Source organism: Petaurus breviceps, unplaced genomic scaffold, assembly GCF_028583685.1.
Source record: "Petaurus breviceps papuanus isolate PSGF00001 unplaced genomic scaffold, PetGlider_PUasm1.0 76, whole genome shotgun sequence".
NCBI classification, from domain to species: Eukaryota; Metazoa; Chordata; class Mammalia; order Diprotodontia; family Petauridae; genus Petaurus; species Petaurus breviceps.
The window spans coordinates 7,843,947-7,870,473 of record NW_027186473.1 but is presented as its reverse complement, the minus strand read 5'-3'; the positions used below and the strand labels follow the sequence as shown (position 1 = coordinate 7,870,473).

The 26,527-nt window shown below is 37.8% G+C and overlaps 1 protein-coding gene across 2 annotated transcripts in view; it reads right to left on the bottom strand.

The window, feature by feature from the left end:
• ATP10D (ATPase phospholipid transporting 10D (putative)) overlaps positions 1–26,527 on the bottom strand; it is a 122,482-nt gene that overhangs the window by 38,191 nt on the left and 57,764 nt on the right. For both annotated transcript variants that reach the window (XM_069105178.1, XM_069105177.1), the window contains 7 exons: positions 18,909–19,113; positions 15,208–15,293; positions 9,923–10,029; positions 9,467–9,598; positions 8,847–8,974; positions 8,501–8,753; positions 3,718–3,956 (listed from right to left, as the gene is read on the bottom strand). In XM_069105178.1, the coding sequence (XP_068961279.1) occupies positions 3,718–3,956; positions 8,501–8,753; positions 8,847–8,974; positions 9,467–9,598; positions 9,923–10,029; positions 15,208–15,293; positions 18,909–19,113 (1,150 nt within the window). The remainder of the gene's footprint in view (positions 1–3,717; positions 3,957–8,500; positions 8,754–8,846; positions 8,975–9,466; positions 9,599–9,922; positions 10,030–15,207; positions 15,294–18,908; positions 19,114–26,527) is intronic.

Here is a 26,527-nt window from a genome sequence, read left to right as displayed (position 1 = left end):
CTAAGTATTGGCAGTCCAACAGTATCTCTGCTCAAATGCCCTGCAAGTCTATCAATTATGTCAGGAGATTGAATATTTGCCCTGAATAACATCAACAATTTATCAAAAATATATGATTATGTTTGTTGAATTTAATTTACTTTGAGTCTTTCATGGTTTATACTACTGCAAATTCAACTAAGTCAATTTATGCATATTTCAGATAAACATATTTTAAGGTTCAGAAAAAAAAAACTCAAAGAAATTACCCTCCTATACTACCCCTTAAAGCCTCCCTATTGTGTGAGAGTAATCTTGATTGGTTGGGATGGGACACACTAGGTTATTTCTAAAATATATACTCAAAACCAACCATGAGGTATCATATTCCTTATGTTAGAGAGAGAGAGAAAAAAATGGCACAGCTATACATAGCTACTTAGTATATGAACCAAGACCTACTGACTATAGTGAGAGTATGAATTTTCTGTGTGATTTCATTTGACTATTTTATCTATTTTAATTCAATCAACAAATATTTCTTAAGCACCTACTTTGCTCTGAGCACTATGGTAGGTATTGGGGATACAAGTACAAAGAAGAAAACAATTCCTGTTCACAACAAGCTTACAATTTAGTGAAAAGGAGTCTATACATTCTAAATTTACTTTCCCTGTTTCATGGTACCTTTTAACCACTTTGGTCTTGGACTTGGCTTTTACTTTTTCTTTACTTAAGGCCAAATTAGATACTAGACTGAGACCTCCTGTCATTTTTTAAGCTTTACCCTCTAAGAGTTGACTAAAGATTTTTGGCCCATTCTCCAAGTTCCACTGGATTCTAAGCAAGCTTTGAAACCTGGTGCAATGGTGTAAGTGAAACAGGATTGAGTGGGGAGAGGAGGTCAAGTCATCTCTCATTAAAATCATTTCTGTCAGCTGGCCAGAACAAACCAGGAGCCAAGGTATGGCATAAACCGTTCTAGATCACATCACTGTTCCTTACTTCTGACTAAATGGGAGTGCAAATGTGACTATGGCACTGTGCATGGAAAATGTGAAGAAGGTAAAATACCAGAATGACTGAAGAAAAGAACATTTAGGGGATGGCTGGGTGGTGCAGTGAATAGAGCACTGGCGCTGGAGTCAGGAGGACCCGAGTTCAAATCCAGCCTCAGACACTTAACACTTACTAGCCATGTGACCTTGGGCAAGTCACTTAACCCCAATTGCCCTGCCTTCCCGCCTGCAAAAAAAAATCAAGGAAAAGAAAAAGAAAAGAGTATTTACAAATCCTTCTGATCAGTCTGTGTAAAGAAGTGTTGAGGCAGATGAATCTAGAGAGATGCTGTTTTCTTACACTACTTATCTGAAAACCAGTGAGGAATAAAGCATTAGCCATAGACCAGGTGCATGTGCAATGATGTAAAACATTTCCATGTTAGTCATTTTGTATGAGAAGACTGTATTAAAATTTAAAAAATGAAAGAAAGTGAAAAATAGCGTTCTTCAGTCTGTATTCAGACTATCAGTTCTTTCTCTGGAGGTGGACAGTATGCTTCACTGTCAGTCCTTTAGGCTTGTCTTGGATCATCGTATCTGAGAACAGCCAAGTCATGCACAGCTCTTCACTGAACAATGTTGCTGTTACTGTGTACAATGTTCTCTTGGTTCTGTTCACTTCACTATGCACCAGTTCACATAAGTCTTTCTGGGTTTTTCTGAAATAAGCCTGTTTATCATTTTTTTATAGGACATTAACATTCTGTTAACAATCATATACCACAGCTTATTTAGTCCTTCCCTAATTGTTTTGATTTCCAATTCTTAGCCGTCACAAAAAGAGCTATTATAAATGTTTAGGTCCCTTTCCTTTGGGGGGATGTTTTTGAGATACAGACCTAGCAGTGGTATTGCTGGATCAAAGAGTACGCCCAGTTTTATAATTCTTTGGGGAAAGTTCCAAATTGCTCCCCAGAATGGTTGCATCAGCTCCATCAACAATGCATTAGTGTCCCAGTTTTGCTACATGCCCTCCCACGTTCAACATTTTTTTTTGTCATATTAGCCTATCTGATAGGTGTGAGGTGCTACCTCAGAATTGTTTTAATTTGCATTTTTCTAATCAATAGTGATTTAGAGCACTTTTTATATGACTATAGATAGCTTTGATGTTTTTGTCTGAAAATTGCCTCTTCATATCCTTTGATCATTTATCAACTGGAGAATGACTTGTATTTTTATAAAATTGACTCAGTTCTCCACATATTTGAGAAATAAGGGCTTTATCAGAGACACTTGCTGCAAATTCCCTCCTTCCCCCAGTTTTCCACTTTCCTTATAATTTTGGTTGCATTGCAGACCTACATTTTGGAAAAATCATCTTGGTTGCTAATTGGAGGATGCATTATAATGGAAAATGCCTAGGCAGGGAATAAATAAGGCCATAGTAGTAGAATAGGTGAGAGGGTCTGAACTTAGGTAGCATCGGTGTGAGTGAAGAGAAGGGGAAATACCCTAGAACTGCTGTTAAAGTATAAATAGCAAGATTTAACAACAGATTGAATATAGGGGATTAGTGAAAGAGAGAGACTGAGTATAAAAATTAAGTATGGAGAATAGGGTTTGAAAACAGACAGATCAGCATTTAAAATAACTGTTGAGAGAGGCATGGGATTGAACTCAGAGGTCCTTTCTTGAGATTGAACTTCCTGGCAGGCAGCAGTGTAATATCCTGTCAGGTCACAACAGCAGGCAGAAAATGGTGAATGGATGGGATCTGGGTCAGGAGGCAGGGGTGCCTTGCTGGTCATGGAGAAGGCCATGATTGGAGTTGGGGGGAAGGAGCAGGAGATGGAAGAAGTCTTATCCCCCAGAGGATAGCTTGGCATAGAGATGGCCCTGACACAAGTCTGCACTGAAGCAGGAGGCAGTTGAGGTAGTAAACTCATTTGGAACCAAAGAACCTGAGTTCAAATCCTGACCCTGTCACTATGTAACTTTGGAAAAGTCACAATCTCCATAGGCCTTAGTTTCCTTATATGAAAACTTAAGTGAGTTGGACTAGATGATCTCTACAACTATGATCCAGTGGTCACTGAAAAGCATGCCAAAAATTATTTCAAAGTAATATTTTATTGTGAAAGACTAAGCCTTTTATGCAGCAATATCCTGAAACTTAAATTAAACAGCCTAATTTCTTCAAAGGAGCCCTTTATGTCTTACACTACCTTGCAAATAATAGGCCCTTAATAAATGCTAATGGATTGAATGACTATAAAACAAATATGCTCATAAATTTTCCAGAATCCAGGCACACACCCCATTGTGTCCAACTACAATGACTTGGAGAGAATTTGTATGTGAAAAGGACTTGATAAACCACTCCAGACTGTCAGAGCAGCAGAAGCTCTGTGAACATCCTAACAGTCCTTATCTTCTTCATCCTCATAGACTGAGGGAATGAGACACACTAGCCTTAAACCCAAGAAGTTTTCTTCCTAGTCTAACATTAAAGCACTGCCTTCAAGGCTCTCTTTCATCAGATATACACAAGCTATCCCTTCCTCCACATCAATGGAAGCCATCTTCAAAAATGGGTTTTGTTAGTTCAAATTCGTTGCAGTCGAGTTCTCCCTTCTCAATTACATAAAGATGTTTTGATTTGGAGCAATAAGGTGTGTGTTCTTTCAACATAATTCTTGTCTGGGTAAGATTCAAGACACATATGTATACTTACAATAGGACTACTGAAAGCTTCCTGTCTGGAGAGAGATCCATCAGTGGCGCCATCTTCTCCTCCTAGGGCAAAACAGCTCCCAGCAAGATGATTCAAGGACTTGCTTTTCAAAGGCCCATTATTCACTGTCCTGCAGCTGTTTGCCTTCAGTTTTGTCATATTGCTGAGAGAGCCACTAGGGGTATCTATCAAATCCTCATCTTCGGAGGAAACCTCCTGGTAAGACTCTAGTCTCTTGGCTGATGGGAAAGAAATTACACTTGATAATTAGGGTTAAAGAAGATTTGCTTGCTTGTTTCCTTATCCTCCCCCATTAGAGGGCATGGCTTTTTTTGCCTTTCTATGTAGCCTCAGTGTTTAGAAAAGTTCCTGGCATATATTATATGCTTAATAAACTCTTGCTAATCTGTCTAAAATGAGGATTTTTAATTCCTTTATTTTAAAGCTTCCTTTGAGCGTTAACTCTGATTCTGCGAGTCAACAACTGACCTTCTATGTATTTGCCCCCAAATTTCAGTTGGTTTCACTTTTTTTTTTTTTTTGCTTTTGGCAGGGCAATTGGGGTTAAGTGACTTGCCCAAGGTCACACGGCTAGTTAAGTGTTAATGTCTGAGGCCGGATTTGAACTCAGGTCCTCCTGACTTCAGGGCCAGTGCTCTATTAACTGCGCCACCTAGCTGCCCCAATTGGTTTCACTTCTGCAGCTAAAAATGTAGTGAACCCCATTATCTGACATGTTTGGAGAATGGGGAATTCTTGTAAATGGAGCAATATCATAGCTTCTACCTGAACTGTTGGCCTTACCTCCTACCTTTCCCTCCTTTCCATGAATCCTCCATCCTGGCCAAACCAACCTACTCCTTGTTTTACAAACATGGCAGGGTTATTCTCTCCTTAGCTTACTTGTTTACAGTTCTCCCCCTCTGAAATAACCACCTTAGTGCTTTTTTTTTAAAGCAATTGGGGTTAAGTAACTTGCTCAAGGTTACACGGCCAGTTATTTCTGGGTGTGGTGCTAAGTATCTGAGCCCAGATTTGATCCCCAGGTCATCCCGACACTGGAGCTGGTGCTCTTACTCACTGAGCCACCTGGCCGCCCCCTTATTGCTTTCTATACATTAAGGCACACCTCTTCCTTGAGGCCCTTTTTGACCACATTCATTCCCAGTGATTTCTTTCTTTAATAAACTCCTATATCATTAGCCATTAACATTTATCTGACATTTTGTTAATGACAGTTAATAACAGTAATAGGTACTTTCCATTTCTAGAACACTTCACACTTTACAAAACACTTTGACATTCATCATCTCATCTGTCCTATCAGGCAAGTGGTGCAAGTATGAATACCTTCACTTTACATATCAGGAAACATCAGCCAGAGATGAAATGATGTGCCCGAATGTATACAGCTAGCACAGAGTGCAGCTCGAATTCAAATTCACTTCTTCTGACTCCAAAGCCAATGCTTTTTTTCACTACTACCTTTCAACAGAAAATGCTACTGTAAGCTGTTAACTACCTTATAAATATATTCTATAGATTTGAAATTTATCTTTTTGCTATCTGTTAGTTTATTTTTTGAACTAATGTTGAGAAGCATGTAGGGCAGAGACAAAACAAACAGAAGATCCTTGAGTTTGGGGCGTTTACCTTGCAGTTCTTTGGGTCCCAAGAATTTCTAAATAATACCTTGCACATGATAGGCACCTGACAAGTATTTCTTGTTAATGTTCGTCCTCTGCGACATTTGGATGATTAACCTTTGAAATTAATGCACTACACGCTAATAAACATGAAAATTATCCTGAAATGTACTTCAGGATCTTTCAACACCTTGTACAATAGTTGTGTGAAAGTTCTGATTGACAGAATTCTAGATACTTAACTTTTTACTATAAAAACAAGCCTTTTCAATAGGAAGAATTATAAATATATGAGGATGATAATTAGTAAAAAGGAATCTAATGCAATATTAACTTAGAACCAAAAAGCAGTGAAAGGAGCAAAAGTATCATCACAAAGTCAAAAAATTTCAGAGTTGGAAGGGCCCTTGGGGACTCAGTGGACAATTCAAACTCTATCTAAAAGTAACACTTTCTACACTACACTCAAGAAGTTGATCATTCGGTTTTTGCCTAGAGACCTCTGAGAGGAAACACACTGTTTCCTGGACAGGTCATTCCACTACTGATGCAAGCAGAAGGAAAACATCAATACAGATTGTACCTAGTGCAGTATAATGGCTAGAGTGCTGGCCTTGAAGCCCTTAGGACCTGGGGGAAAGTCCTGCCTCTGCCACATACTGACTGTGCTACTCTGACTGAGTCCCTTAAACTTTCATTGCTCTAGACAACTCTTTAAGACTAAAAATGGCAGAGTACCATGAAATCATGAGTTCAATCCCTAGTCTTATTCCTATTGCTCCTAAATGAAAATATATCAGTTTAGCGGTGGCCAGGTGGCTCAGCGAGTAAAAGCTCCGGCTCCAGTGTCAGGATGACCTGGGGATCAAATCTGGGCTCAGATACTCAGCACCACACCCAGAAATAACTGGCCGTGTAACCTTGAGCAAGTTACTTAACCCCGATTGCTTAAAAAAATATATATAGCAGTTTGATGTTTAAAATGAAAAAAAGGATAAAAGTGTTTATATAGCAAGAAGGGGACTGCCTCACTTGTCCCTTTTCTAAAGATGAGGTCCCATCCCAATGATGTGCTGGGTTCAGTGGAAGATTATTCAGGAACTGAGAGAAGGGGGAATAGTCAGTCAACAAGCATTTATTAAATAGATATTTGGTGCCAGGCAGTTGGCCATTAATATGAAATAGGAGAAAACTTTTGGAGCTAGTCCTCTAATTCTGCTTGAAAAACCAAGAGATTAAGGTTTAGCTTGAAACCTTAAGTTCATTTTCTTTACAGAATTTCTTAATGTAGGAAAAGATTTCTTGCTTCTCTATATACATTCTGCACAGACCATAAGAAAATGAACAAAGACTGGTCTTCCCTCTATCATGGGGCCCATGCTAAGTTCTCCAATTTCCTCCTTCATACATTTCCCCCAAAACATTCCCAACACAGAATATATTAGGAAGTGGGCTTGTTACAGTGGTAACTAGCAGATTGGATTCTTTAACATTCTTACAACAAAATAAAGGAAATCATAGATCCTTGAAGGACTAAAGTAAGTATTTGGATATAAGACAAAGGAGAAAAGCTCTCCAGCTACCTCACTGAATGTCTTGTCAATAATAAGGCAGGGAGGATTGCTCAAGTACTCAGTGTGTCTGTCATACCATTGGTTCACTCATACTAACAAAATCTAGTAGATGCCAGGGTTATATAAAAATCTCCCTTGGATATATTAAATAATTCCTTCTTTATTTTTTTCTCCATTTTGAACTAACAAATACCAAATAAATTTGGCATTTCCATATACCGGAAGATTGTATATGAAAATACATATTCTTATGTACAAGTTGCTTTTCTTTTAAATACAGGATAAATTCTGTTGTACTTATCTATAGTTCTCTGACTTTCCTTGTTTTCTTTGGTGCATTAAAAAAAGAAGTATCCTTCTTTTCCCCTTTTTTCTTGCTAGTCTGTCCTTATTCCCCCCTTTCCTCCCACCTATAGACCCCATTTCCACTGGAAAAAAAATAAAAACAAAGTACTTGTAATAAGTACACATAATCAAGGAAATCAAATTACTATACTGACCATATCTGAAAATGTATTACTTATTCTGTGCGTTGATTTTCTAAGAGTAAAAAGCTGTATTCATCTAATCTTCTCCCCTCCTCTTTTTGATCAAACTATTACAGTTCATTTACTTTCCTTTATAAAATCCCCAATATATTGTGTTAAGATCTTTGCTTTGAATGATCAAATTTCAGAGGGAAAATACATAGGTAGAAATACCTACAATGGTTAATAACAATGGTTTGTATGCCCAAGTGGCTATAAAAATGTTCCCTTTGACCCAGCAATACCACTACATCCCAAAGAGATTATAAAAATGGGAAAAGGATGTACAAAAATATTTAGAGTAGCTCTTTTTGTGATGGCCAAGAACTGGAAATTGAGGGGATGCCCCTCAATAGCCCTTCCATCAATTCAGGGAATGGCCGAACAAGTTGTGGTATACGAATGTAATGGAATACTATTGTGTTATAAGAAATGATGAGCGGGTAGACTTCAGAAAAACCTGGAAAGACTTATATGAACTGATGCTGAGTGAAGTGAGCAGAACCAGAACACTGTACAAAGTAACAGCCACATTATGTGATGGCTGACTTTGATAGACTTTGCTCTTCTCAGCAATACGAGGACCTAAGATAATTCCAAAAGACTCATGATGGAAAATTCCACCCAAATCTAGAAAAAGAAATATGGAGTCTGAATGCAGATCGAGGCATACTATTTGCTGTCTTGTTTTGTTTTTGTTTTTTTTTTTCCCATAGTTCCTCCCATTCGTTCTAATTCTGTATAACATAACTAATGTGAAGATATATTTGGTAGGAATGTATATGTCAGATTGCATGCCATCTTGGGGAGGAAGGAAAGTAGGGAGGTTGAGAATATTAAAAAATTATGGAAGTGAATGCTGAGAACTAAAAATAAATAAATTAATTTATAAAAAAACCAAACAGTGGTTTTATGGATTCCAGCCACTTAAGTGCAATAAACAACAAAAAAAAATCTCTGAAAAGAAAAGACAAATAGCAATTGATGTTTGTGAAGGCAGCAACAAGGGTATATGCATATGATATTCAATACCTACCATTTTCTTCATGACAATAATCAAAACCTGCGATACTACACCTCCGGAAAACCATTTTGTTCTCAGTGAGGGTTCCAGTTTTATCAGAGAAAAGATATTGTATCTGCCCAAGATCTTCAGCAATATTCAGTGCCCGGCACTGAATGGTAGAATCCATTTTTTCATTATAGAAATCAATGTCACTTTGAATGAAATAGATTTGGCCTAGCTTGACAATTTCAATGGAAACATAGAGAGATATGGGGATCAATACCTAACAAAGCAAAGAAAACAATAGTAAGAAACTGAGGTAAGCCATTTGGTAACAACATTATTCTACATTCATAGCAGGAGGGACAGATGTTACCTGTAATAAAATAATCATGGTCCAAAACATATAGAAACCTGCCAATGCTGGTGATAAGTTATTTCCATCAGGCTCAGGCATGTTAAAAAACGGAACAGCTTCATAGCTGCTCAACCAGATTCCATGACCTTTAAAACAAATACACACATAAGAAGGATTAGACAGTTCTTACATAGTTCTTCATTCCTTTCTTCAATCTCCAGCATAAAAGACTGGTTGTATATCAAGGCTGAACTTTATGCATATGCTTTTTCAGTAGTGTGCAAGAGAGGAGAAAAAAACCCCACAAATTTTTCTATGTCTACTGAATCAAGATTCTGAAGTTTTGCTCATGCCAACACATGGATTCACAGAATACTTTACTTCAGCTTTTCTAGGGTCAAAAAAAAAAAAAGATGAATAGAATAATAAAGAAGAAAAAGAATGACTGTGGCTAAGATATTCCAAGAGATGATTATTCCACAAATGGAAAAATATCAAGAATTCTCAAACAGCACATTTTAAATGTGTTTATTTATAGCACTTTCTTGAAAATGATCATTTCTACACATAAGATACTTGTCATTTAAAATTATGGAGAAAAGTTGCTAAACACAGCTAGCAAGAACTATTTAACTTACCTAATGCACCAGTAAAACACATTGAGATAAGAAGCAGGACACACCAGAGGATATCAGTGTTTGCCCTTCTCTCTAATTTACTTCTCTTGTAACGAGGCCCACTATTATTCAACATTGCTTTAGTTTCATGACCTGGGTAGATAAGAGAAGATATTTCACTGTTCCTTGTTAGAGACATACAAATCAAGTAACAGATATCGCACTCAGAAAATGCTCTTTCATCAAGATCTGACAGGTAAAAGCAAAAAGAAAGAAAGGAGGAAAAACCCTCAATTTTGCTCCTTCCAAACTCACTTAGGAAAAGATGAGCCAATGATCACAAATACACAGAATATATCCTTCCATTTGGAAAAATGATATTTGAACAATTGCACTTTCAATCAAATAAGCAAACTTTAAAATAGTAGTTTTTTATAACATGTCATACAATTATAAGGTACAAAAAATTTAACCAACCTGCATAAACCACAATGCCAACCACAGCCTCTGTATTTCTAATGGTGCAGCCTCTAAGTAATAGATTTTCTTTACTGAGACCAATGCGTTCCTTGCTTGGATGTTCTCTATAAGAAGTATAACACATGAATTTCTTTTAAATAGCAATGGGATTTAAAGTGATATTCCAATAATAGCTTCTAACTAGGCTTTGACTTATTAAAAAAAAATATATATATATATATGTATAGGGGGGCATAGTTAAGATGGCGGAGTAGAAGCAGGACCTCTGCCGGGCTCCTGCTTCTACCTTCCCCGATCCATGTGAAAGGGGACTCGAAACAAACTTTGGAGCTGCAGAACCCACAAAATGACAAAGAGAAGCTAACCTCCTGCTGAGGAGAGCCCAGCAGGCAGGCAGGAATTGGCCAGCACAGTGCTCTGGGAGCCCAGCCCAGGCCTGTGTGAGCCGGAGGTGTTAGCCCCAGGATGGTCCTGACCAGCCGCAGGCTGGAGGGACTCCAGATCACCAGCAGCTGTGGGCGTTTCCATATTCATCAACACAAAGATGCAAAGGAAAAAGTGAGAGGTCAGTGCAGTCTGGACTTTGGGACCCAGCAAGGTGGGAGTGCTTCGGCTTTGAGACACTGCACTGGCCATGTTGCAGCTTCAGCTCCTGGCCTGCAGAGTGTAGGGGGACCAAGCGACCAGTCTGAGGGTGTAATCACTCTTGCTTTAACCTGCTTGGATCTGCACTGCGGTCCAGGGTGGGGGACCTGGGATGCATGGCCAGGTGCCAGAGTGTGTGGAGGCCTCAGAGAGGGCACCCAACTAATAACTCTGCCAGCTGAGAAAACCCCAGCATTTGGGATGAAAGTTCCCCTCTCTGGTGGCAAAGTCCTACTGTGGCAAGAAAGCCCAGGGATCAAGTGACTGAGGGGCGACATGACCAGAATAAGGAAGCAAAACAAACAGAAGATTCCAACATTAGACTCCTATTTGGGGGACAAAAAGGAGCAAAGCATGGAACAGGAGGAAGATAGTTAAGTCAGAACTCCTGCACCAAAAGCTTCAAAGGAAAGTACAAGCTGGGTACAGGCCATAGAGGACCTTAAGAAGCAGATAAGAGAAGTGGAGGAAAAATTGGGAAGAGAAATGAGAATGATGCAAGAAAATTACAAAATGAGAGTCAACAGCCTGACTGAGGAAAATCACAACTGAAAAAACAGACTGATTCATTTGGCAAGAGGCTCAAAAAGGCAATAAGGAGAGGAATGCCTTGAAACGCCAAATTTGCCAGATGGAAAAAGAATCTCAAAAGCTCAATGGGGAGAATCATTCCCTCGGATTTAGACTGGAGCAAAGGGAAGCTAGTGACTTTAAGAGAAATCAAGATGATGTTAAACAGATGCAAACAAATGAAAGAATAGAAGGCAATGTGAAATATCTCATGGGAAAAACCACTAACCTGGAAAATAGATCCAGGAGAGATAATTTAAAAATTATTGGACTCCCTGAAAATCATGGTCAAAGAAAGAACCTAGAAATCATCCTCCAAGAGATTCTCAAGGAAAATTGCCCTGATGTTTTAGAACCAGAAGGCAAAATAGAGGCTGAAAGAATCTACCGATCACCTCCTGAAAAAGATCCCAAAAAGAAAATTTCTAGGAATATTATAGCCAGGTTCCGGAATTCCCAGATCAAGGAGAAAATATTACCAGCAGCTAGGAAGAAACAATTTGAATATTATGGAAACACAATCAGGATAACACAGGATCTGGCAGCTTCTACACTGAGGGATCGAAGGGCCTAGAATAGGATATTCTGGAGGGCAGAGAAGCTGGGATTAAAACCAAGAATCACCTACCCAGCAAAACTGAGTATCATGTTTCAGGGGAAAATATGCTCATTCAGTGGAATAGAGGACTTTCAAGCATTCTTGTTGAAAAAACCAGAATTGAATAGAAAATTTGACATCCAGATACAAGAAGAAAGAGAAGGTAAAGAGGGAAAAGAAATCATAAGCCACTGATCAAAGTTGAACTATTAACATTCCTACAGAGAAAAACAATAATTGTAACTGATGAAACTTTTCTCAGTACGAAAATAGTTGAAGGGAATAGAAATATATACATAAATGTCTATATCAGAGGGTATATGGGCATATGAATACATGTGTGAATGCGTGTATATATGCTTACAGGTATACATAGATAGAGGGCACAGGTACAATTAAACAGGAAGGGATGATGCTTATAAGGGGAAATTAAGAGGTGAGAGAGGAATATAATGAGAGGAGATGGGGAGAGACAGAATGGAGCAAACTATCTCACAAAGAAGAGGCAAGGGCAAAGGGTTACAATGGAGGGGAAGAATAGGAAGGCAAAAGGGAATGGGTCAACCTTATTTTCACTGAATTTGACTTGGGGAGGGAATAAAATACACACTAAATAGGGTATCTCACCCTACAGAAGAGTAGGGGGAAGGGGGATGAGAGGAAGGATGATGGAAAGTAGGGCAGGCTGGGGGGGAAGGAAGTTGGAAGCACTCACTTTTGAAAAGGGATGGGATCAAAGTAGAGAATAGAATAAGTGGGTGGTGGGATAGGATGGAGGGAAATATAGTCAGTCTTTTACAATAAATCTACTATGTTAATGTTTTGCATTAGCTACACATGTACAATCTATACTGAACTGCTTATCTTCCCAGTAAGGGTGGGTGACAAAGGAGGAAGGGACTGAATCTGGAATTCAAAGTTTTAAAATCAAATGTTTAAAATTATATATACATATATACTATTATTAATACTATCTTACATATAATTGGGAAAGAAGATATACAGGCATTGGGGCATAGAAATCCACCATGCCCTACTGGAAAAATCTAAGGGGGTATGGGATAAGATACAGGAAAGAGCAGATTGGAGGAGGGGATATACTGTGGGACTGCTGTTCTGGGGTGGTGGGTAGGGGAAAAAGGGGGAGAAAATTTGTAATTCAAAATCTGGCAGAAATTAATGATGTAAATCAGAAGTTAATTAAGCATTTGAAAAATGAAATATATATAATATATTTATATAAATATATATTTTATATAATGTTTTTAATAAAATTTTTATATATAAATTTTAATAAAAAATTTTATATATAAATTATATGAATATATATTTATATAATTTATATATATAAAGGACCTGGAAAGAATTATGGCTCTTAAATGCCAACCAGGAGCAAATACACAAAATTATTTAATGTATTTGTCTTCCCGAAATCAGGGTTACTTGCTTTCTTCTGAAAAATGATGGGTCAAAGCCTGTTATAATTTCTGCTATTCATTGTTAGCACATTTCTAATAATGCATAGATGTACTATGATGAAAAAAATCAGTTGAAGAATTTTAAAATTTTTTTTTATCCAGCTCTAAAATTCTATGAGTGTAAAATTATTCACTATTTATAATAAGGAAAAAGGTCATGTTTACAAATATATTTAAGTTCTTATAAAATCATGCTCAGCTTCAGAATTCAAAATGGAATTTCATAAAAGTCATATTTGGAACTCAGGAGAGAAAGAGCATAGTCACTGTTGCTGATGCACACTAAGAAAAAAAGAGCATTGATTTTATCAATCACATCTTCTATCACATGTAGAGTAAACCAAGATCCCTCCTGTGAAGATTTAATATCAAACAGAAGGGGAACAATCCAGAGATGTATCAATTTAGCCTAACAATTTATAGACATGACAGATAAGTATGTGTGTGGGTATATGTTTGTGATATGTATATTTTTATATGTGTGCATATATGTGCATATATACTATAGATGTACATATGCTGTATGTTTTCAATATATTACATATATGTGTGTGTGTTCAATTTAAATAACATATATAAATATTTACTTTCTGTAAGGTACAGAGTCAGATTCTGGAATTCAAAGACAAAGAAAAAATAATAATTTTCCTTAAGGAAATTCTATTCCACACCACAATATGTACATAGACAAGGACACAGAAATGAAGAGTGTATAAGATAGAATCGTGTGACATAAGTTTGGAAAGGTAGGCTGGAGCTTAAGGTAGGCTTAAAATGCTTAAAAGTAGGCTTAAAGAGGCGGCTAGGTGGCACAGTGAGTAAAGTGCCGGCCCCAGAGTCAGGAGGACCCGAGTTAGGTTCTGGCCTTACACACTTAACACACACACACACACACACACACACACACACACACACACAAAACTAGCCATGTAAACTTGGGCAAGTTACTTAACCCCAATTGCCCTCCAAAAGGAAAAAAAAAGTAGGCTTAAAATGCCACACAAAATTTTTATTTTAGTCTAGTGGCAATAGGGAGATACTGTAGTTTCTTGAGAAAAGTAGTAACACAATGAGACCAGTGCTTTAGGAATATTACTTTGGTAGCTGTGTGGGGGAGGAGAGGATGCTGTTGTTGGATACTATCATATAGGATACTATTGTCCACTGAGAAGTGCTGAGGGGATGAACTGAGATGTTGGCCCCGTGAGCAGAGAGGAGACATGTCTATTTATACAGAGTTCTCTATCCTTGTATCAACAGCATAGCTTCCAGTTATTCTTTGAAATGAAACTGAAATGAAATTTCAGTTTTTCTCTCTTTTTTTTTTCTAAAGGATTGGGTGACTTTCTTGGTATAGGGAACTCCTGGGTAAAGAAACACCCTTTACCAATGCAGATCTGTACCTCTTTTTTAACTTATAGCCTTAGAAAGTTGCCCAGAGGGGAGGCTAGGTGGTGCAGTGAAGAGAGCACCAGTCCTGGAGTCAGGAGGACCTGAGTTCAAATTCTGACTCAGACACTTAACACAAAAACTAGCCATGTGACCTTGGGCAAATTACTTAACCCCAATTGCCCTACCTTTCCCCCTCCAAAAAAAAAAAAAAGGCAAAAAAACAATTGCCCAGAGGTGTCAAACATGGTAGCCCTGGCCCCAAAACTTAAATGTGGCCTGAACAAGATTAAAAAGATATTGGGAAATATTTAACAAAATAAATAAAAATACAATTATTAATTTGTGGCTCTTCAAGTTAATATGCACCTGCAGAGATCCCTGTGTACATTTTAGTGGCTTCATTTCCATTCTGAGTTTGATATTACTGGCCTGGAGCACTGAGAGGTGGGCCACTTGCCTAGGATCATAAAGCTAGGTGTGAGAGGTGAAACTTGAATCCAGGCTCTCTTTCCATGCCACACTGCCTTATTATCATAACAAGAGATAAACAGATAAATCCAAGTCTTTCCCTCATTAAAAATAAGTCCTGTATTACTTACAGAAACCCTCGAAACCTGTTGAGGTCATTATTAGGACTTTCACATTCTATCCGACTAGAAAACTTCTCAGGATCAACTTCAGAGTCCTAAATTCATAAAACAAAACAAAAACCAGTTCTGGTAAAAAACAAAAAAAAAAACACTGAGATTTATAAGAACTCTACAGAAATTCTACAGTTATTGTATTCACCCAGTAACCCAGGAGCATTAAGGACAGAGTTGATAATCCTAGATTTCCTCAAGGGCTTTCATGTTCTGATGCCATCCTCCCTTTCTTAGCACAGCACAAATAGTAGGTGTTTAATAAATGTTTATTGATTTATTGATTCATTTCCAGTCTTCGCCAATACAACTATCCTCTATGTACTCTATGCCCTTTTCAATTTGGAACACTCACCACACTTTCCCTCAGTGCCCTCCATTTTTCTGCCTTCAACAAGCTTTTGCTTAGGTGATTTCCTACACCTGAGAGGCTATTCTTCCCATCTGTTGAATTTGTACATGTATTTTAAATCCCAATTCAATCCTACTTTCTTAAGGCATCTTAAAATGTTTCTCCCTTACCTCTTCCCCCTGCATTGGTAATTGGTAATGATGTTTCCCCACTCTGGCTCTCACATGCTACTTTTTTTCTACTTCTCTTTACCAATTATTCTATACTACATCTGTTATAATGTGTCATAATTGCATACTACATTGAAAGTTCCATGAAAGCAGGAACTAAGCTTTATCAAAACTTGGATTCTCACCTAGTCCCTGGCACAGTGCTCTGAGGCACACAGAAGGCAGCTAGGTAGTGCCCCATTTGTGAAGTAGTGAGTTCAATTTCTAGACCACTTTTATTTTTTTAGACTTAGAGTCAGGAAGACCTAAGGTCAAATTCCACCTCAGACATTTTCAAGCTAAATGACCCTGGGTAAGTCAGCTAAGCTCTCTGACCCTCAGTTTCCTCACCTGCAAGATGGGAATAATAACACCCACAACAGGGCTGTTGTGAGTACCAAATGGAGTCAACACATATAAAGCTATCTGTAACACTATATAAATGGTAACTATTAATATTATTATTAAATATTTTGTTGAATTCATATTTCAGTGCAGGCAGTTAGGTAGCTCAGTGGATAGAACATTGGTTCTGGAGTTAGTAAGTCTCAAGTTCAAACTTGGTTTTACCACTAGCTATATAAGCATGGGCAAATTATATAACCTCTGTCTGCCTTAGTTTTCTCATTTATAAAATGGGGATAATAGCACCTAAATCCTAGAGATAAAGTGAGATAATATTTGTGAGAATATTTATCTCCAAATAATATTTATCGCAAATATACCTGTTCCACAAGGCTAATTCCTCTAGCCACTGAGAAGTCCTTCAAGAACAATGATCAGAGGCTGCTTGCTCTGTGTGGGTGGTGGAGAGAAGTTCTTCCCACAGTTTGCTCTTGTGTCTGATACCTAATGTGTTTCCTGTCAGTATCTTTAAGAAGGAGCCTACCAACCTCCAGTACCTAAGCAGTGGGTACAGCTGGACTAAAGACTGTCACTGCTTTCTCCTCACAGCCTAGAAAGCTGGATGGTATGGGATGGAAACCCTTGCTTTTAGTAAGGGGAGCTGGGTGTGCAAATCTCAGTTGCTCTGGGCCTTTATTTTTGTCTCTTCTCTACCCACTCCTAGTATTCTTAGCCCCTGGTGGGCACTCTGGCCATGTTTCAGTGGACCAACTTAGGACTGGGTATCACCAGATGCTGCAGAAGACCCCTTTAGATGTCCTTGTGTGGTGGGGGGAAGAGAGGGTTTGGAGTGAAAGCAGCACAATAAACTTAATACTGAAGGCAAAAAAAAAATCACAGGGATAAAATGAGGCATTTGCAAAGTGCTTTGAGAACATTAAAGTACTATATACACGCTATGATTTTAGTGGATTCATATAAGTGCAAATTTAACAAATGTTAGCTAAGTATTTACTGTGTGCAGAGGGCATTGTGGTAGGAACCAGGTGAGAGAAATTGGCAAAATTTCCAAAATTGGTATGCACTTGATCTGAATATTCGATTTATTCTAATCCCTAGCTATTTTGGATTTACATCTCCACTGTAATGTTGCTGGACATAAAAATGTCTATTTCTTTCAACTTAAAAGAAAATCTCACAGCAGTTCATAAGATAACCTGAGATAAATGTCAACCTGAATTTTAGGGAAAAAACCAAAACCAATAAACAAAACCCACAAACATTCAAAGCTTGCTTTAAGAGAAAAATTAGAAGATAAATTATTTGCATCATAAAAGAAGTCATTGGGTATGCATAATGAAAAAAGCATGGGGCCTCAAAGTCTTGGGTTCAAATGTCATCTCTGATACTAGCAGTATATGTGTAATGGAAATAACACAGGGGGATTTTAGGTTGCGTTTAAATCTTGACTCATACTTATTAGCTGGGTGCTCATGGACAAGTCCCTTTATTTTTCACAATGTCAGAGAGCTCATCTGTAAACTGAGGATAATAATATTTGTACTACTTATCTCATAGGATTGTTGTGAACAAAGTGCTTTGGATGCTTTTAAAGCAACATAAAAAGGAGAATTACATAGGAATAGGGTGGAAGTTCCTGATATGATTTTACTGATAGGCAACTGACTCCTGGTAAGGAAAATCCTCTCACTGATGCAAACCAGCAACTGATCTGTAACTTGGAATCTTAGAGAATTTCATGGGAGAACTGAGAGGTGAAGCGATTTATTTGCCCAGGGTCACACAGCCAGTAAGTGTTAATCATCACTTAGCTTTCTGAAAGGGCTCACTACAGAGTGCCTTTAGTTTAGCACTTGGGGGCCACTTCAGATATGATTCCATTCGCATCCAATCTTTTAGGGACACATCCATTAGCATCACCAAATCACAGATTTAGAGTTGGAAAGGTATACAACCCTCTCACTTTCCAGATGAAGAACCTGAATATTAGAAAGATTAAGCAACTTGTTCAAGGTCCCAAGGCACTAAGCAAGAGAACATTTGAGCCAAGGTCTTCTGTACATGGAGCTCTGGACCTGGAGTCTGGAATACCAGGATTCAAAACATACATCAGATACTTGATAGCTTTGTGTCTCTAAGCAAGTCACTTAATTTCTCAGTGCCCCAGTTTTCTCATAAGAAAAATGGGAGGGTTTACATGTAATTGGGAAATAACAGGAGGGGATATCCTGGGGGACCTCTCTTTTGGGGAGGTGGGTAGGGGAAAAACGGGGAGAAAATTTGTAATTCAAAATCTGGTGGAAATGAAGTAAACCAGAAGTTAATAAAGCATTTGGAAAAAAAAAAGTTGCCGATTCAATAGCAAAAGAATTATATTATGAATAATAATAAACAAACTCAGATTGTTTGAAAAAAAAAAAAAAAGAAAAATGGGAGGGGGGTAGGGGTTGGATTCCATGGTCTCTAAGGTCCTTTCCAGGTCTAAACCTTATGAGCCTATGAAATCTGGCTTTTTTTTTTCTTTTCCCTGTGCCATGTTATCACCCCCACTTTGTGAATGAACTTTTTCCTGTACTGACATTCAACTCCAGAAAGTTCTTAAACATTCTGAACTCATTTCTCCAGCTGTCAGAAAGCAATAAGAAACCTGTTATTCCATACATCCTGAGATTGAAAAATCCCAGGTACTGTGAATTAACAAGAAGTTACCCATTAGGAATACATCTCTTCACCTGCTCTGCGTATCCTCGAACCACCTCCCTCTGTTTTAAATTGCTTTCTCCATCAAGACCAGAAGTCTCAATGTGACAGATTCCATCTGGATCAGTGGAAAACAGCAAGACTGTATCTGCAGGAATGATCTCATTACAGGAAAGACGAATAAAGTCTCCAACGGCAACATCTTTCCAGCATTGCTCTATGTACTTCTTATCTTTCCTAAATTTTAAACATATTTAAAAAGAAAATAAATTAAGCTCTAAAGTCAACACAGCATATGTTTTAATCAAAATTATTATCTTCAAAGAGTGAAGAGAAAGTGTGTTAACCACAAAAAGGAAGACAGGATTATTATACTCTTCTTTAAACATGTAGCTAACAACCACTAAAACATTTCAACTTCTTTCCTCAAAGGGATTTTAAACCTAACACCATAATGAGACAATCTGGGAAATGATTTAAAATAAAAAATTTAGGGGTTTTTTTGGTGGGGGGGAAAGCCAATGCAATTGGGGTTGAGTGACTTGCCCAAAGTCACACAACTAGTATCATGTCTGAGGTGAAGTTTAAACTCAGGTCCTCTTGAATCCAGGGCCAGTGCTCTATTCACTGCATCACCTAGCGGCCCCTAATAATTTTAGTTTTTATTTTAAATTACCAAGTAGTTCTTGTCATAGCATAAAAGCATATATTAAGTGTGTATGGTGAATGTAAAAAAATTTCAGAATAGAGAAGTGAGGTGGGTATGAGAAATAGCAATTAGTCCTTGGTCATCCCTAAATAGGTCAAAAGTTCCTTAACACCATTTAGTTTAACAAAGAATTCTTATAGGTGAGACAAAGGGTTTATCCTCTGTCAAAAATACATACTCTTCTTTTCATTAATGATTGATTAAATTCCTGCAAAAGGAATAATAGGGACTGACACCTTAACTAGCTAGTATACTGCAGTAAAGACAGTGGGCCTTAGAGTCAGAAAGACCTGGATTCAAGTACTGCCACAAGCACATACCATCTGTGTGACCCTGGGTAAGTCACTTAACCAGCCAGGACATCCCCAGCCCCCAGGCAGCTCTCTAATCTTCTCTAAGAAGTTGAGCTGGTGTTGATTGGCTTTGGGAGAGGTAGTTTCCTCACTGGGTGTTAGCAATGAAGTCTCAGGTCTGATCCAAAACAATAACGCAGAAAATCTAGCCAGAAACCACAGGAGGAATTATGTTCAAGTATCATTTCCCTCATGGTGGAATGAGATATAGTTCATGTGAAAGAACAAGTCTTATTATTTTGCTAATTAGTATTCCCTCACAAACAACAAAACTTCTAAATGTGACCGCAGGCTTCTTCTAACCCTATTCTAAAATATTTTTTAAAAATGCTTTAAAATGCTCAGCTCCAATAAGATTTTAAATGCAAACCATTTCATGTTATTAAGTTTATAGGATTAAATACTCAAGTTTCATATCAAATTAACCTAAACACTAAGCATATCCCTAGGCAAGCTTAGGAAAACACAATATGCAGAATGTGGAATCAACCAAAATGGTGTATGAGGCAACTAAGTATGTTCTCTTTTATTCATGAAAAACTCATATTGGTTTCCTAGAGATGCACAGATTAAGGCAGCAGAAGAATTTGCTTTAAATTTAAGAAACAGCCCCAAAATTTCAGAGCCAGATTTAATGATTAAGTAGGCCATATTTAAAAGTGCTTTCACATAGTCAAACATATTTTCACCATCCAGTTAACTAAAGGAATGGGAAGAAAATGAATGAATGAAAGAAAAATGAAGGAAATGGCATTTATTACGTGCTTTCTATGTGTAAAGGACTTAGGATGAAAATTGCTACTACCTCCAGAGAAAGAACTGATTGATGCAGTCTGAATGCAGATCAAAGCATACATTTTGAACTTTATATTTCTTTTTGGTTTGTATTTCCTTTAACAACATGACTAATATGGAAATGTTTGACATGACTGCACATGCATCCTCAAATTGGTTGCAATTGTGATTTCACTGATAGGCAACTTCAGATATAATTCCATTTGCATCCAATTTTCTCAATGAGGGAGGATGGGAGGAAGGGATGGAGAGAATTTGGAACTCATTTTTAAGAAACCAATGTTAAAAATTGTATTTATATGTAATTGGGGAAGATGAAATAAAATATTTTAAAAAGTTTTCTTGAAAAAAACAGAAAAATAAAGGGACTGATGAGGTATGGGCTCTGGGAGCCCCCTCAAGCTCTCCTTGAGTCCTTGAAGTACAGGCCCTTGGACTCTGAATCATCTCATTTGATGAGGCAAGTCTGTTACTAGACTTCCCACCCCTGAACTGGCCTAGCCCACCATTGTTTGTGGTCTGCAGGTGGCTTCCCACCTTAAATCACTCATTGACCTCATTAGGACCTTGAGATTATTTAGATCATTTCCCTGCTCTATAGAGTGTTCTATCCACTATACCACCTAAATGCTCCAATTTAAACTATTTTTTATTTTTGGTGTTTTGGAGGGGGGAAGGGGGGCAATTGGGGTTGAATGACTTGCCCAAGGTGACATGGCTAGTTTTGTGTTAAATGTCTGAGGCAGAATTTGAACTGAGGTCCTCCTGACTCCAGGGTTGGTGCTCTATTCATTGTGCCACCTAGCTGCCCCCAATTTAAACTATTTTTAAAAGGCTCACTTACTAAAAAGGTCAGCCAGATAACTGACCTTTGTTAGTGGGGTCAAACTCAAATAGAAACAGGGTCTACCAAACTGTACATAATAATCCCTTTGGGTAGCAAATTGATTTAGAAAAACGCCTACTGATATTATCTCCATCCTACTGCATTTTCCCTTATTTTGTGAATTATTTCCCAATACATTTTAATCTGGTTTGAGTGGGCCACACACTATGAACAGGATGAAAGCTTCAGATTTAATGCAGTCCCTTCTCACTCTAGGCTTCAACAGCTCTAAAGCCAGCTAGTTTTCTAGTTATGCTAAATTGAATTATCTGTCACAGGATTGTGCACATAATAGGGACTGACTTGTTTTACCAATTGAGTGTTCTATCCTTCAAAATCCTTCATTAGGTACTAGCATGTTAATCAGTTTTCATGCTATATCTCTCTTCCCCTTATCTAAATTCCTTAAAAAGGTCATCTACAATCACATTTCCACTACCTCTCTTCCCACTCTGTTCTAAACCCTTTGTGATCTTTGGCCTCATCATTCAATTGAAACTGCTTTCCTCAAAGTTAACAACGATCTCCTAAATGCAATATCTAACCACCTCTTTTCAATCCTCATCATTTTGTACTTCTTTGCAGCATTTGACCCTATTAACCATCTTGTCTTCCTGGATACTCTATCCTTATTGAACTTTTTCGACACCAATCTCTCCTGGCTTTCTTCCTACCTAGCTGAACAACCCTTCTCAACTCTTCATCTGTGACATGCACACTAAGTACAAGGGTGCTGCAGAGTTCTGCTATTGGCCCCCTTCCATTTCTTTTTACACTTTGTTACTTGGTGATTTCATTAATTCCTATGGGATTTCAGTATCTTTTCAATGCAGATGACTTCTGGGTTTATTTATCCAGCATTCTTCTCTACCCTGAACCCAAGACCTACATCACCAACGACCTGTTGGTTAGTTTGAGTCATGTTTTGTATGTCTTTCAATCTCAATACATCTAAAAGAAAATACACTATAGTTCTCCCCCAATTCTCCTCTCTTCTGAATTTCCCTGTTCCTGTTGAGGATACTACTACTTTTCTGGTGACCCAAGTTTGTAATGTTGATTTTCTCAAGTACTGTCTATCAGTTGCCAAATCTTGTGATTTTTTTCCCTTTACAGCTCTAATACATGTCCTATCTTTCCAATTTTCTCTACGTGTCCTCTATAATAGTCATTCTGGCCTATTTGCTGTTCCTCCAACATAATACTCTATCTCCCATCTCCATGCCTCTGGTTAGTCCTTCTGTCTGAAATGCTCTTCCTCCCATCTCTGTTAGAATCCTTGGCTTCTTACAAAACTCAGCTTAAGGTCAACTTACTATAGGAGGCCTTTCCTGTTTCCTCCTCACAACTGCTATTACTGTCCCTTCTAGGGTTATCTTCTAACTATTCTGCATTTATCTTGTATATCTTGATTTATCCATGTAGCCTTCCCCATTAGAATATCAGGGAAGGAACTTTTTTGTTGTTTGTTGCATTTTCTTTTATCTCCAGTGCTTACCACAGTGTCCAGCAGATAGTCAGCACTTAATAAATGCTTACTGATTACTAATTTATTGGGCAAAGCCTAGACTCCAGCTAATGACTGGTTAGGCAGTTAGCCACAGTAAGCTGGAGATAAATAGAAAAGCAAATAAAAGTTTATAATATTACCAGTACAAAGTTAGCATCATCTTGAGAAAACCATCTAAGAATACCTAAGAGTCTGCAGATATGCTTAACAATGGACTCTCTGAAAACTGCAATTTGAAATTTAATATGCATTATTAACATTTTTTCCATCACTTTTTTTTAAGCAATTGGGGTTAAGTAACTTGCTCAAGGTTACAAGGCCAGTTATTTCTGGGTGTAGTACTAAGTATCAGAGCCCAGATTTGATCCCAGGTCATCCTGACTCTGGGGCTGGTGCTTTTACTCACTCTCCGTCACTTTCTTAAGTCTAGACAATCAACAAAACAAATCAAGCCCTGATTTCCAAGGTATAAATGCTCAAGCTGAAAATTTAACAACTGGCTTTCTCCAGCCTGTACAAGCAGGCTGCAACATACCCCCTGGTTCTAGCTCCTACAATACAAACTGTTAACTATTTGGAAAACATGATTTCCTAAAATGGCTCATTCCCCCAGGGTTCCTGACAGTTGAAATATTATTATATTACTTTCTGAGTTGAATTTCCCCCCTTAGGTAAAGACTTAGTGTTAAACAATAAAGATATTTATGTTAGTTTTGGAACACAGATTCAAACGACTTTAAAAATGAATGTTGTCATTGGTGTGCATAATCTACTTAAAATCACAAACTTTTTATTCATGGAAAAAATTGGAGGCTAGCTTGGTGATTCATCTTGGAAGTAGTTATCATTCAGGTTTTGAACATGATAGAAAATGTACATGGGGAGGCCAGGTAGCACAGCAAGTAAGAGCACCGGCTCCAGTGTTGAGAAGACCTGGAGATCGAATCCTGGGCTCAGACACTTAGCACCCACCCAGAAACACCTGGCCGTGTAACCTTGAGCAAGTTACTTAACCCCAATTGCTTAGGGGCGGCCAGGTGGCTCATAGAGTAAGAGCACCAGCTCCAGTGTCGGGATGACCTGGATCAAATCTGGGCTCAGATACTCAGCACCACACCCAGAAATAATAACTGGCCATGTAACCTTGAGCAAGTTACTTAACCCCGATTGCTTAAAAAAAAAAAAAAGAAAATGTACATACTTCATAGATAAATATACATTATGGTCTATTGTTCTAAAGCTGTAATCATTATATTGATTTTTAAAACACTTTGTCAGTAATTGGACCTATTAATTTTCATAGTACATTTTGTAATAGGCATTTGAGCACACTAAAAATACCCAATAAAACTTCTTTATTGAGCACATAAGACAGGCATAATATAAAGTAAATTCAAAGAAAAAACTTCTGGCCTTTAGAAACTTATGATATAATGGGAAACAAATTCTCTCTGGCTAATAAGCATATTATACACAATTGCTACATCTTGCACAGTACTATCAAAAAGTTATGGCTCTCCTTATTTTAATGTCTCTATTTTTATCTATCTAGTCATATATAGGAATCTTTAAGGGGAATAGTGGGAAAAATAATGGTGATACTTATCACTGAAATCACATTTAGAATAAAACATAAGTCAAAAGAGCAATTACTAGAACAATGACTGGCATAATAATAGAACTGCTCAAGTATTTCCTTAAGAGAGACAAAAATGAATATTTTGCTGTTCTTATTAAATTTCTGCCATGTTGTATAATGATTTCATAATTTCACCTCTCTGATATATCAGAAATTACAGTCTTGTTATTTTGGTCTTGGAAGTCTTTTTCTCTTTCTTGTGAAAAACATCAAAATGTGAAATAATACATCAGACCTAACAGCTGACTGAGGCTTTAGTTTTCCATTATCATTCGGAAACAGGGATTTATACCATCTTGAGTCCAATTCCTTTCCTCTCACTCAACGCTCCACAGCCTGGATTCTGATACCACTCAACTGTCCTCTACAAAATTAGCAAGCTTTTCTTAAAAGTCAAATGTGATGGTCTTTTCTCATTCCTCATCCTTCTTGACCTTTCTGATTTACCTGACACTGTCAACCACACCCTGTCCTCTTGAACACTCTTTCCCTCTTTGGGTTTTCTTAATATTGCTGTCTCCTGATTCTCATACCCGTCTAACTGCTTTCTCAATTTCCTATGGTGGCTCATCATACATATTGTGTCCTGAACTCTGTCTTCTCCTGTATTCTCAGTGATAGAAGCTCAGGCATGTCAGGACTTGGTAGCAGGAGTTCAGAGTAAGGATCAGTTCACATAGGTTTAATTATCACCGCAATACCTATGACTCACAGATCTATATATTCAACTCTTGTTTTATTTTCCTGAGTACTTGTCTTGCATTATCAACTACCTGGGACTTTTCAAATGAGATATCTGTGAACTATCTCACACTCATCATGCCCAAAATGGGACTGTATTCTCTTTCTCCACAAACACTCCTCTTTGCTGAACTTTCCTGTTTCTTACTAGGGTACCACCATCCTCCAAATCTCCCAGATTAATAATCTCAGTAACATCATCAATTTCTTACTCCCTAACTACACAAGCCCAATCAGTCACCAAATCTTGATGTGCCTAACTCTACAAAATCTCTTGCTATCATCCATTGTCTCTAATCAAACAGCCCCCAACTTAGTTCACATCTTCATCATACCTCTCTCCTTCAGGAATATTGTAATTTCCTACTCATTATTTCCCATGCCTCAAGTCTTGTATCCATCATACACATAATTGCAAAGGTTATCCTTTTCCTTAAGTACAGAGGGCAGCAGCCCTCCTTTATCTTGGCAATGTACTCCCTTCTTCACCTCACCTCACAGACTCCCTTCTGTGCTTCAAGATGTAACTCAAACACCACCTGCTACATGAAGCCTTCCCTGATTCCTTCCCAACTACTAAAGCCCTCCCTTCCCTAAATTTACTTAACTACCTCGGATTAATTTTGTTTACTCTTTTTATTTATTTTGTATAATACATATACAGTATGTATAAATATATATGCACATATATGTGTACATTTTCTCTATTTCCCCCATAGCATAAATTTTTTCTTTTTTCTTTTTTACCTCTGCATTCCCAGCAGAGTGCTTGACACATAAGACACACTAAATAAATGACTGATTCATGCCATCTTTAAATTTCATTTCACAGATTACTAAAGATTTATCATCTGTCTAACTCTCTCCCAGGGCCTGGTCTCTTCCTTCCCAACCCTGGATTAAATCTCTGCTTATGACAAAATAGTGACAACCAGAAAATCAATAAGCCAATATATTTGGGTTGGGACTCAATATATTCAGTATAGAAGATATTTGATGAGACACAACTCTACTCAGG